The 12,136-nt window shown below is 39.6% G+C and overlaps 1 protein-coding gene and 1 long non-coding RNA gene across 2 annotated transcripts; one reads left to right on the plus strand and one right to left on the minus strand.

Moving 5' to 3' along the window:
• Positions 1–9,707: 9,707 nt before the first annotated feature.
• Positions 9,708–10,402, minus strand: LOC117213287. The gene is made up of 3 exons (XR_004488621.1): positions 10,363–10,402; positions 10,084–10,278; positions 9,708–9,809 (listed from the first exon to the last, which is right to left on the minus strand). It is a non-coding gene; the product is annotated as an uncharacterized LOC117213287 (long non-coding RNA).
• A 223-nt stretch (positions 10,403–10,625) lies between these two features.
• LOC117213286 lies at positions 10,626–11,936 on the plus strand. Its single transcript, XM_033458655.1, has one exon. It carries the CDS (start codon positions 10,626–10,628, stop codon positions 11,913–11,915), a length of 1,290 nt encoding a protein of 429 aa, XP_033314546.1. The 3' UTR covers positions 11,916–11,936.
• The last annotated feature ends 200 nt before the right edge of the window (positions 11,937–12,136 follow it).

Genomic DNA, 12,136 nt, shown 5'->3' on the forward strand with positions numbered 1-12,136 from the left:
ATCAATAATCGACATGAAAGTAGGTGTTACGCCACGATGCTTACCACAGGCTGTATTTTCTAACCGTCGCTCGCGGTCCTACAGTGTCGCAGGCAGACCGTCTTATCTGCCCGCCGGATCATATACAATATATCGACGGGCGTGTCACGTAAAATAACAAAATAAAAAAGGAATTTGAGGTAAAAAATAAAAAAAGAAAACTTTATTTTTTTTCTAACATCAATACACTTTACAATCTACTTCCGAACTCTAGGCGTGACTTTCTAAGACTGACTCTTATGATTGTCTTAACACTGTCTTATTCAATCCCGGACGAGCCCCCACCTGTAATATCGGAATATATTAATGTAATATCGTGATATAATATATTTACAAGGAATGGATGATACAGATGTTAATCGGACAGAAAAAGACGATTGTTGTTCAACCTGAACTATTCACACCAAACGTACAGAAAACAGCACAACTAAATAATTAGATAACGACTCGACTTTCACCAAATGCAATCAACACTCTCTCGGCAACGCCACCCACAAACTCTGCTTCTCGACTAACTCTCTGCTCGTTGTCGCATTCTATTGTCTTTTGCTAGGCACACGTGTTCTGCAGACGCTCGTAGCCAGGGTCACGTAGGTCTTTTCTACGAAACTATGCACTTGAAAAGACCGATGATACATTGATGGACCCGACGGCGCCTCGGCTCTCGCGACATTGTTCATGGTTCGCCCGATATCTCTTAGGCTTTTCGTCCACGATACTACACTCGGCCATCCTGCAATAACATCTGCCCTCAGATGTTGCCTTCTATCTCGCTGTCATCAGATGCGTCATTTTCGGCGTTTATGACCCAAGGTTTCATGAAATCGAGGTGTGCGCGGGTCCTTCCTTCGGTACTGCTTCGCACGCTTTCTTCTTTTCTTGTAATTTCGCAGGTTCCCTTCTAGCTTACCTATGTTTCGTTCGGTTAGGATACAGTCAAGGCAGTTGGATACCACGTGTTCGACCTTTTCGCGTAACCCCTTGAACCAGAAGTCCTTCTTGACCATAGCTTCTGTTTTGGTAACCCCGAAATGCCCACGCTCGTGCGCTTGCCTGACTACTTGAGCCCGCATCGCCTTCGGTACTACTATTAGCATGTCGTGTAAAATTAAGGTAAAAATAAGGAACTTGTTAATTTCCGAAAAGGAGATTAAGTTCTTTTTATTTTTTACTCAATTTATACAATTTTTTCGGTTCGCGATGATACACTTTCGATACTTGGATTAGTTAAGAATTTTTTTATTAGACTGACTGGATGATTTTGAAGGGAGCATTTATATTCTTCCATTCGTTGGAGTGGGAGAAGGTTTTGTTTATACTTAGTGTAAAATTCGGAGAACGGCTGGAGTGATCGAATGCCACTCAGGCGGCTGAGAACAGATGCTGACCGGACGGTCACACGCGATAAGGCGTTCGGAATTTCGGTTTGTTATATACAGTTGCTCGAATTTCGTCTGTGACAAGCACATCGTCCTTACACTCCTTATACAAAATATTGTTTCTAATTACATACCCATCGGCCTGACTGCACGTTGCGGCGTCCAAAATCCTACGGACTTCAATGTCCTTGTTCTGTGCCCTTCTCAACCGTGCAATCAGCCCGTCCTCACTCTCCGTTACATACATAGTGCTCGGCAGGGGGTTCCTACTCGGAGCATCTACATGCTGCATACTGTTCCCCGGCCGATGACACACCTGATACTTAAACTCGCCTAGTAACAAGGCCCATCTAGCCACACGCACACACAAGTCTTTCTTTCTCATCGTTCTGGCGAATGCTTGACAATCCGTAACAATAGTAAACGGCACGCCTAACAGATATACCCTGAACCTTTTCAACGCTTTTACTATTGCTAGCACCTCTAGTTCGTAGCTGGTGTACTTCGCTTCCGCGGGAGTTGTTTTTCCGCTGGCAAAGTAGACCGGATGGAATTTACCGTCGTTTAGATCTAGTTGCATTAATATTGCTCCGTAACCCTCTGCGGACGCGTCCGTATGCAACTCGGTCTCTGCGCCTATTCTATAAAGTGTTAACACAGGCCCGCTGGTAAACGCTGCTTTCAAGGTTTCGAAGGCTTCTGATTCCCGATCCCCGAACCTGAAGTCTATCTCCTTTTTCAACAGATCGGTTAAGGGTTTGGCAATCTTCGCGTAACCTCTAATGAATTTTCGAAAATATCCCGTAAGTCCCAAGAAACTCTGGACTTTTCTAACCGATGTTGGCTTGGGAAAGTTTGCAACGGCCTTGGTTTTATGAGCGGACGGCTTTATTATGCCTTCATTTGTCCATAATTCCATCAACTCGTCCACCTCTTTTTTCTCCGAAGGCGCCAATCTTCGCGGCCTTCGAACCACAGGTTTGTCACTCTTTAAAACGATTTTTGCCGTTATCCCAACGTCCCGCTTTTTCTCCGGCCTATACGCCCTAATGATATCGCGAATCGCTTCACGATAATGCGGTTCCTGTACGTGTGTTAGGTCTGTTTCGTCAGTCTGTTCTACCACGTTAATTCTAAACACATCCGACACGTCTTTGTTAGTCTGTTCGTCAAGCCGCAAGGAAGTCACTTCGCCTCGTTTAACCCGTAACTCTACCTGATCCAGAAAATCAGTGCCTAACAACAGGCCGTGCTTCGTCAATATTTTGTTTGAAACAACGTGTAAAGTGATTGGCAGTTTATAACCATCAACCATCATTACCTTGTTGAATTCACCCCAGGTCTCATTGCCAGCGGAACTAAGACCGTCGAACTTAAGCTTGCATTTACCTAGCGGTGGTGACTCTAACCTCGCATACTCGTCTGATCGAATGAACGTGAGATCACTACCCGTATCCACTAATGCCACAAACCTACAATCATCTATCGCCACTTCCTTCATATACTTCCCCTTTTCGGATCTTGACACTACGCAAGTCTCTTTCGGTTGTGCCGTACACCTCGCTGCAATATGTCCAAATCCGCTGCACTTGAAACACCTAACACCTTCTCCCCTCTCCGGACACTTAACACTTAGATGATCCTCACTACCGTAAATGAAGCATCTTCTTTTCTTCATTGCATCTACAGATTGACTGGGCTTCCCGTTCTTCTGGGTTTTAGCCGACTTCACAATCGACTTTACTCTGCGACTCTTCTGCTCTTCGTACATCACTAACCTCTTCCTCAACTCTTTGATTGACGTAGCACCGTACAATATAGCCTTATTGTTCTCGTCGTCTATTATTCCATCCACTATGTATTCCACCTTTGCTTCCTCCTCTATGTCCACATGGCTGGCTATTTCGAGCATGCGGTACATGTAAGCCAAACATGCTTCATCACTCTCCTTTTTTGTTTCGTTTATCGACGTTTATAATGAAAGAATTTCGTCAACGGCGCCATCTGGATCCTTGTTGAAAAATTAAAATAGCCGCAACGGCACCATTAAGCTCATCACCCAGAGTAGCTCTTGTTGCTGAGTCGTGGAGGAATTCTTATCATCAACGACATAAACTATACCAGTTCCGGTAACGTTCTTCAGATGGTCCAGGCACTCGAACTCGCAACATCGCTCTCCAACACGGAATTTCTTGCATGTCTGTAGTAAAAAGAAATCGATCAATTGTACAGATCAATCGTCACTCGACTGCTCGAGAATTCAGATCATCCAGAGAATAGAATAGAGACGTGGAAAAATGTAGTGCGATCATCGCAGTGGGAGGAAATAGGGGGATAGGGACCAAATGAATGAACGAGATGTTAAGGACAACTGACGATAAGTTCTTCTTTTGTCGAGAATTGCATGTTTGTGAATGGTTTGTGGGTGGTTAGGTGGAGAGAATTGAAGAGTTTGGAGGTGACTGGAAGAGTGTTTTGGGCAAGGTAGATTGCAGAATGGTTGCGGTAGCATTGTGTTAATTATGGGTTTGTACATGTAATCTTTGTATGTATCACTACATACAACCTAACGTATATTTTTAATAATACATCAGAGTTTTAGTTATTTCATAGCTATGAATTTTATACTCTATAATCTTGACGTTTTATTTCACAGAAGCGTTTGAATATCCATAAAAATTAAATGAACCAATGTATTCATTATCTTATAGAGAAGATATATTATTTTTAATTATGTTCCAATTATTTATCATGATCCTGATTTCCTTATTCTGAAAATTTGAAAGGAAGTTTTGTAGTTTGATACTTTCAGCGACAAAGGGTCAATATTGCTTTAGTATATTTCGTCACATATACATGTATATCTATATGTCGGAGATGAAAGGACACCGGAACCTTTGGATAGCCCCGCAACATTGCAATCTAAAGTCTACTATAACTGTAACTAAACTATTGTAGTTATTCAATCCGATTGTAATTGTTCGAGATTAGTGACGGTGAGCTTTGGCTCGAGGTGACAGTATGTCGCCCAACGTAGCCGCGGTCAAGGGATGAACGCTTTGCCTAACAAAGGTATGGAGTAATTCTATAGCTCTCCTTAAAAGAAATATTCGTGGCGACACGCGACAGTAAACATTCCAACGGTTTCTGTCCCGTGGCTCGCCACACGCAGACCCTATTCTTCGAGTAAGATGATTGCCAGATGTCGATGCGTCTCCGCAGTACATGTTCGGCTAGCCCGAGGGCCCGTTATAAATCTTAAGGTTTAGTTAACTAAAGTCCTTCAAACAGACAAACAGTCTTTGTCCCAACTACGGGAAGATAGGGGAGACATATTTTTCAACGAGCGGCGTCTCCCACTAGCAACTTTCCCTCGAGGGCGGCTAGCATCTTTTTCTAACCATCGATATGGAGATTGACCAATTAGCAGCAACGTCAATTTCCCTTACTTCCTAAACGAAGGCTTTCCTCGACGAATCCGATGATCTCGTGTCCTTAGACACACCCCATTATAGTTTTCCTCTGTGGCATCATCGGGACGGGACGGGCATTCTTTTACGCGCTCCCGTCGACCAAAGAGTAACGCCTTTACGCTCAGCAATTATTTTTACGAGTCAGACTTAGATTCAGCGAGAACGCCCATCTGTCATCCCGTTGGCCGCGGATTCGTTATTGAACCGGAGACTACTGTCACTGGTGTCGCGGATGTCTCACCGCCGTGGTAGATTGTCAAACCTGTGTTATTCATACCTGTGTCAATAAATCGTATCTTCGTTACACCGCAACGATGGCTACCTTCAATCAAGACTCCTCAAACACCGACAACCCTATCCCCAATGTCATTCCGACATATATATCCACCGAAAATGCGCTCTTGTAGACTGTTACGCCATGCGGCTTGCCATAGATCATATTCTTAACTGTCGGTCGCGGCACTATATTGTCGCAGACGGATCGTCGTGGCTGCCGACAAACAAACATTGTAGTGGCAAGCGCATGGTTCATTAAGCAGGGCGACCTCCAGAAACGTCGATTCGTGGCCGTTATTTTACCTGGCGTAAAAGAATGTGGCGTGATCCGAACGTAGTGGGGGTCGCCTTCCAGAAAAAACGGAAAAAATCGAAAGGCGTGCAGAACGTTTCGAGAAGCCGAACCGTCAACACATATCTTATATCGCGCATTACGTAGTTACATTTCTTTTTGTTGTTCTCTTTATGTCTTCCTAGTTGATAATTTGTTAAAATAAACGTTAATTTATTTGTGTTAATTCTGTGGAATTCATTGAACTACCCTTATTATCCTAATCTAAATAAGGGAATCGATCAGTTCGTGGCGTCGATTATTTAATCGTAATGGGAACTTACAACTCTCGTTGACGTGCTATCTCGCGATCGCGTCTCTCCGCGAACGATCGAAACATAGACAAACGCTCGATTCGCGTCATAGCTTTTAAAGCTTGTCGCATCTCAATCCGTTGGAAAAAGTTTTTCCTGTAGCATATTTTATTTTTACGAACCAACAAGGTCTTTGTTTATTTCCTTCTTTTTTTTGCTCCAATTTCCCCATTGTTTTTTCAAGGATAGTATTTCAGAGCCACTAGTCAAGTTTATTGTAACAATAAACGTACGTTTCGGAAACATTTTGTGCTGTAAAACAGAATACACTAAAGTTTGAAGGTCACATCGATTTTCGAAAGTTTATAAATGGAGGTGTATGACAGTATCACCAGCTGTTGCTGTCCAAGTAACCCCAACATCGAAATACTACAATGATTCCAATCGAAAACGCTAAGAGCCTTAATAGACGCACCTTGGTATGTTACCAACGAAACCATCCATCGCGACCTCAAGATACCTACAGTCAAAGAGGAAATAGCAAAATATAGCGACAGATATAGCAAAAGAGTCAAGAAACACCGAAACCCCCTAATCACTGGACTACTCGATACGACGGACCAGATTCGCAGGCTGAAGAGGCACTACCCGCTAGACCTAAACGTTAGATTCATTTAATTATCCAAATTAAGCATATGCACTTACTTATAATACTTATAAATTATACCTATCTATAATAAGTATTAACTTATTGTAAATAAACAGCCATGTCACTGCGCCACGCCAGAAAAATTACTGAAAATTCTCAACGCGAGAATTGATTGTAATTCCAACAAATAAATAAAAAAAAAAAAAAGCTGTTGCTGTCCCCAAGCGCCAAAATACGTTCTGACTACTATTTTATGTATCTCACAGAAGTATGTCTTCATTCATCATCTCCCATGCCATCCACCAACGTGTTCTTAACATGTTATCTCCTAGTAAAATATTGATGTTGAGTCAGATATGCAACTGAATAATCTTTTCGGTGTCTACTATAAGACATTTAAAACCAAGGCTCGTACACACGTGTGCATATACGCCAGATGTAATACTTAACACGAAACCTGCTTATATTAATATTAAATTTATGCATAGTAAGATGTTCGACCTTTGTAAAAATGAAATTATAATACATACAGTTTCACCGTGGAAAAGTGAATCTTTCTAGCATGTCCACGCAAATGCAGGGGAGGGGAGGACTGTGCATGCACCAAACAACTTTACGTTCGTAATTTTTCACACAAATGTACAACTGTAGGGAAAAAATTATCTCTGATTTTTCGGATGTTAGGAATCGACAATATCGCATAACGGAATGCTGTGTTCTACGTATTCTATTTTTGTTACGAAAGTGGTACAAACGAAGTCCACATAAGAATAGTACAACAAAATCGGTTGAGGTTAGGTTATCGTGCAGATATCGCGGCTTTTGCATTGGAAATCACGCAACTGCCAGTCTCGTCGTTCCTTGTAAACGAAAAAAAGGTATTGTAATCGGTCGGAATTAACATAAAACTCGTCGCATGCGACCATATGGCCTAAATGTTGAATAAACGAGAGTAGAGCGCGAGCTATGTGATTCTAACCGTTTAGGCGGAAGCTAATGATTGTAACCAGAGCCGAGATATATGCCAATATTACTTTGCTCGACAAAGCGTATAAGATGAGGAGAGAATCGCGATAAGGTAGAGCAAGAGACAGATATTCTCTACGTAAAGCAAGTCTGTCAACTAGATTGAAATCCTATAGCTATAACTACAGTGAATCCATATTCTGGCGAATTGTCTTTTCACAAATGAAGCTTCTGAAGAACGGAATTGATACAATAACTACTGCTCATTCATAACTACTGTTGTAAGAATCTATATATTTGTCTATCTATATCTATATATATCGATCTATATATATTTGTCAGAATGTCATTTTATCAAAAAACCCATCCTCTGTAATCATAGTTTAACGAAGCATAATTAATAGAAGAGGTAGAGCGTTAAGTGGAGATGATTTAATCACAGTTAAGTAGATAAATCTCTATATTAGTCTCTTTAATTAAAATGTCCTACGTTTTATTTGCGTCATTTTTTTTCTTCATCCAATTTAAAACGTTTAAATAACAATAGCCTATACAATATAATTTTATGTAAAAAAATTGATTATACCATGTTTATTACAGATATTTAACATTTTTGTGTACATACAAAATTTAAATTATACCTCGCTTGAGAACAAAAATTCTATTTGTTTTCCTAACATGTACTAATAATTATTGATCAAACTAGAAAAAGCTGGAGGAGATTACTTAGGAAGATTACTTAGCATCTTATATTCCTGGCAAGAGAAAATGAAAAATTCGTTTCTTCTCTTTGCTTCCCTGTTCCTTCTTTCCTCCTTTTTCCCTTTTTACATCGCTTTGTTTTACATCGCAATTTACATTTATTTGTAAAGTTTGAATCTCCTCGATATTGAAGATGTTGAAGCTGCAAGTATGTATTTCATTTTAATCCATTCGAGACCGAGATTTAATTGTAAGACGATACCTAGGTGTCGGTACGATCTGAATGTTTAGTTAGAATGATTCTGTGTTTTACTCTCTCCAGGGTATCCTTTTCATACTTTGATTTTAAATCGATGACAATCTTAAATAGTATGCCTCATATTTTTAAAGTATAAAATTATATACTATGTTATTGTATAATGTATTATGTACAGTTATATATATATAATAATTCTATATTGAAAAAAATATGAAATTAACATGATATATACATTACTACATAAGTTATATATAAAATATGTATATTATACCCTTGCCTACTGACTGATATGAATTTCTTTCGGTCTCGAATGCGTTAAAAGAGAGCGCAAAGAAGTCGAAATTACTTATTGTAATTAGTAAAACGACCTGAGAGGCAGACAGATACAAGAAAGAAGGAATATTATATTAGCGGCATTATCATGTTTTCGCTCTCTTTAAGTCTTTCATCGAGACAGACAATCTACAGGTATTAATCGACCAATTTCTCCAAGCTGATAACTTCGAATTGATGTTTATATATAAGAAGTGTTATGTGTTAATCTGTCTAAATGTTTAAAAGGTGTTATAAATTAAATGTTGTTAAACGATACGTAATTGCCTTTTGATCGTAAATTTTACTATCAAGGGGTCTTTTATGTATGCGTAATCATTGTGAATTATAACAATTTATGTGATCGATATTAAAGGTGTTTAAAAGCATGTATTTTTTTCTATATTATTATTCTCCTATATTATTATCCTATATTATTATAGCATTCCTATATTATTATAATATCCAATTACATGTTGATACACAAGATATACAGATTATTATTTATAACGTTTTGGTTTTCTTAATTGAGTCATTCATTTAGTACAAATGATAAGAAATTAGTAATAATTCACAAAAAAAGGATATCGTAGTAGAAATATTATAAAAAAACATTTTCTGTTTTAGTGCAGTGTTACTCCTTCTTACAGACAGTGTCTTACAAATCTGTACGTCTCTGAGAAAATGTAGGTATCTGAGCCCTTACTTCCTCAACAACTTTTAGATCTGATAGAAAAAAGAAACATACGAAGTAATAAGTAATGCTTACTAATAAATTCAACAAATACAGAGGAAGATGGCTAAATCGATAAATTAACGAGACTAAAAATTAATTACATCATGGATCTCTCGCTTTTAATTTTAAGCTGTAAATTACCGATATCGGTGACTTTTTTTTTTATTATTTATTTGTTGAAATTTTTTTTTTTTTTTTTTGATATCGGCGACTGCCATATTCTCTTGAGTTTCCAAATCGTAAAGTATCTTTCCCCAGGGATTGGTCAACTGTGTATGTCCCCATGCCACGTAACTTGCTTAAGGAACACGAGCCGGTGATATGCAGGCAACGTATGATTGATTAGCATTCGCTCTGAAACGCTGAAGTAATGACCAGTGCAGTGGTCCAGTGGTCATATTGAATGCCGCTGGATATATCAGCATTTGGCAACCTAACCCAGAGAAGCAGGAAATATGAAGCCACCGAATACCAATTAACTTCGTAGTTGCACGGTTCACATTCCATCATTTCTGAATATGCGAGGACAGTCCTCTTATTGTGCTTTTAATTCTTTTATTTGTTTCATTTTCAGCAAATATACTGGTTTTTTAAATTAAGCTTCTTTTTATACAGAGTTACAGATTATATTAATTTTATATAGAATATATTTAAGAAAGATATTTAATTTTTTGCTAGTTAAGTATTGATCGATTAAGTTACTGTACCTTTGTTCTGTCACGGTGGTCGTGAGAACGCAGCGAAAGGATGATTATATCTCACATACCTTGGCCAGCAAAATAGCGACTAAACAGTAATAGAAACCCTATGTGACCGGCATCCAGCGATAACCCCTCCACAGGAACCAAGTCCTTGATATAAAAAGGTACCTCTCAAGTCAGTACTGGACATTCTTTTCTGTGCTGTTTGACCATTCTGTATCGTTACTCTGTCAGTGTTTAATAAATTTTCTAATAACAATCAAAATTGAAGTACGAATCTCTCACCTTGCTTGCGGAACGTGAAATTACCCCGAATTGACGTGACAAAATTGGCGATCCCGCCAGGATCCATTCATCGCATCAAGAGAAAACTTCAACGGGAACTCTACGGATTCTACAGCGAAGGACCACGGTCACCTCCTTGATCAAAAGAAGGATCTGCAAAGAATCTCGGTAAGCTGGCTTTCGTACATTGTCGAAACCGTAAACCTGAAATACGTTCTGAAGATAGTGACTCTTCTTTCGCCGAAAGTGTCATATTTCTCAGCATGAACCCAACTGACAAGAGTACCGCTAAACAAAACGAACTAATCGCTACCCTGATTGAACAATTTGAAAGCCTAACTCACGAGTTTAGAAGCTTTAGAAACAGCACCGATCAAAACATTAAAAACATAAAGGAATTTGCGGAAACTAGCGATAGAAATCGCTCTAAAGAAATACGCGATCTTGCAAAAACCATGGAAATAAAATACGACACCGAGACTGACCAGTCGCAAATAAACACCCATTTAGAAACCGCTGCTGATAACGTAACGGATGACGAAACTGACGGACCGAACACGTCACAAAGACCACGAGCCGCATCTAGCCGCGCCGCGATTAAACCAATAAACAACTACAACGAAGATCGAGGGCTCGAGGCAGATAAGGCCATACGAACTATCGAGACACTACGAGGTCGAGATGACGTAGGCGTTGAAGATTTCATCTTATCGGTCCGCAAAGCAAGAGCTAGGTGCAAGGCAAGTGACAGAGAGCTATTATTAGATCTCATACTGATCGAAAAGATTACCGACAACGCGAAACGAAACATACGATATCTAAAAATCAACTCGTTCGAAGACTTATATTCATGCTTAGGACAACACGTATTAACACCAACAACTATTAGCAACTGTAGGGACAAATTAAAGAATTTAAAACAAGGGGCAACAGAAAGTGTACAATCTTTTAACTCCAGATTCCGACAACAGCTAAACGAATTAAATTATGCAGTCCAAAACGAAAACCGCACACCAACAGAACGACGCGTAGCTATAGATATTGAAGAACGCGAAGCACTTAAAACATATTTGCTCAACTTACGATACGAGATAGGACAGATGGTGGTATCTAGCGATCCAAAGAACCTGAACCTTGCCCAACAACTAGCAGCTGATAGAGAACAATGGTTACGAGAAGCAAATCGTGTCGCCAACCGCCCAAAGAATCAATCTCACAACACTACATTAGTATCCAAGCGAACTACTACCGATTCACAGCCACAAACTTTTGCTCAGCTACCTAGCCGACCATTAGACGACCGCATGAAACCGAAGTGTCCAAAGTGTTTACGAATTGGACACACAGCCGAAAAATGCTACTCTCGAAATTTTCCATTCGCCAGCCAAGGAAAGATTCCACCTCGAGTAAACCAAACAACGGAGAACCCAGAGAAAGCTTACCTCGAGTTAACTGCACCACCACCGGAAGATTACTATCAATCGTACTGCAACGAAGAGACGGAGGAAGAGCCAGATTCCTCATCGATACCGGAGCAGGAATCAACCTTATAAAAGAAAAAGCTTCACTAAACGTCCAAACTTCTAACCCAAAAACCTTTCTAATGGGAAGTGACAAACATACCACTAACAAAATTTGCAATTTAACCATGCTCAAGAAAAATCATCAATTCTACGTAGTCCCTAACAACTTTCCCCAAATCGAAGATGGAATAATCGGACTCCCATTCCTTACAAAGTATCAATACAGCGTCACTAACAATAAACTAACCTTA

This window comes from Bombus bifarius, unplaced genomic scaffold (assembly GCF_011952205.1).
Source record: "Bombus bifarius isolate JDL3187 unplaced genomic scaffold, Bbif_JDL3187 scf7180000008636_frag, whole genome shotgun sequence".
Lineage (NCBI taxonomy): Eukaryota > Metazoa > Arthropoda > Insecta > Hymenoptera > Apidae > Bombus > Bombus bifarius.

Coding starts and splice junctions, on each gene's coding strand:
- LOC117213286 (XM_033458655.1), top strand. CDS start 10,626: ATGAACCCAACTGACAAGAGTACCGCTAAACAAAACGAACTAATCGCT.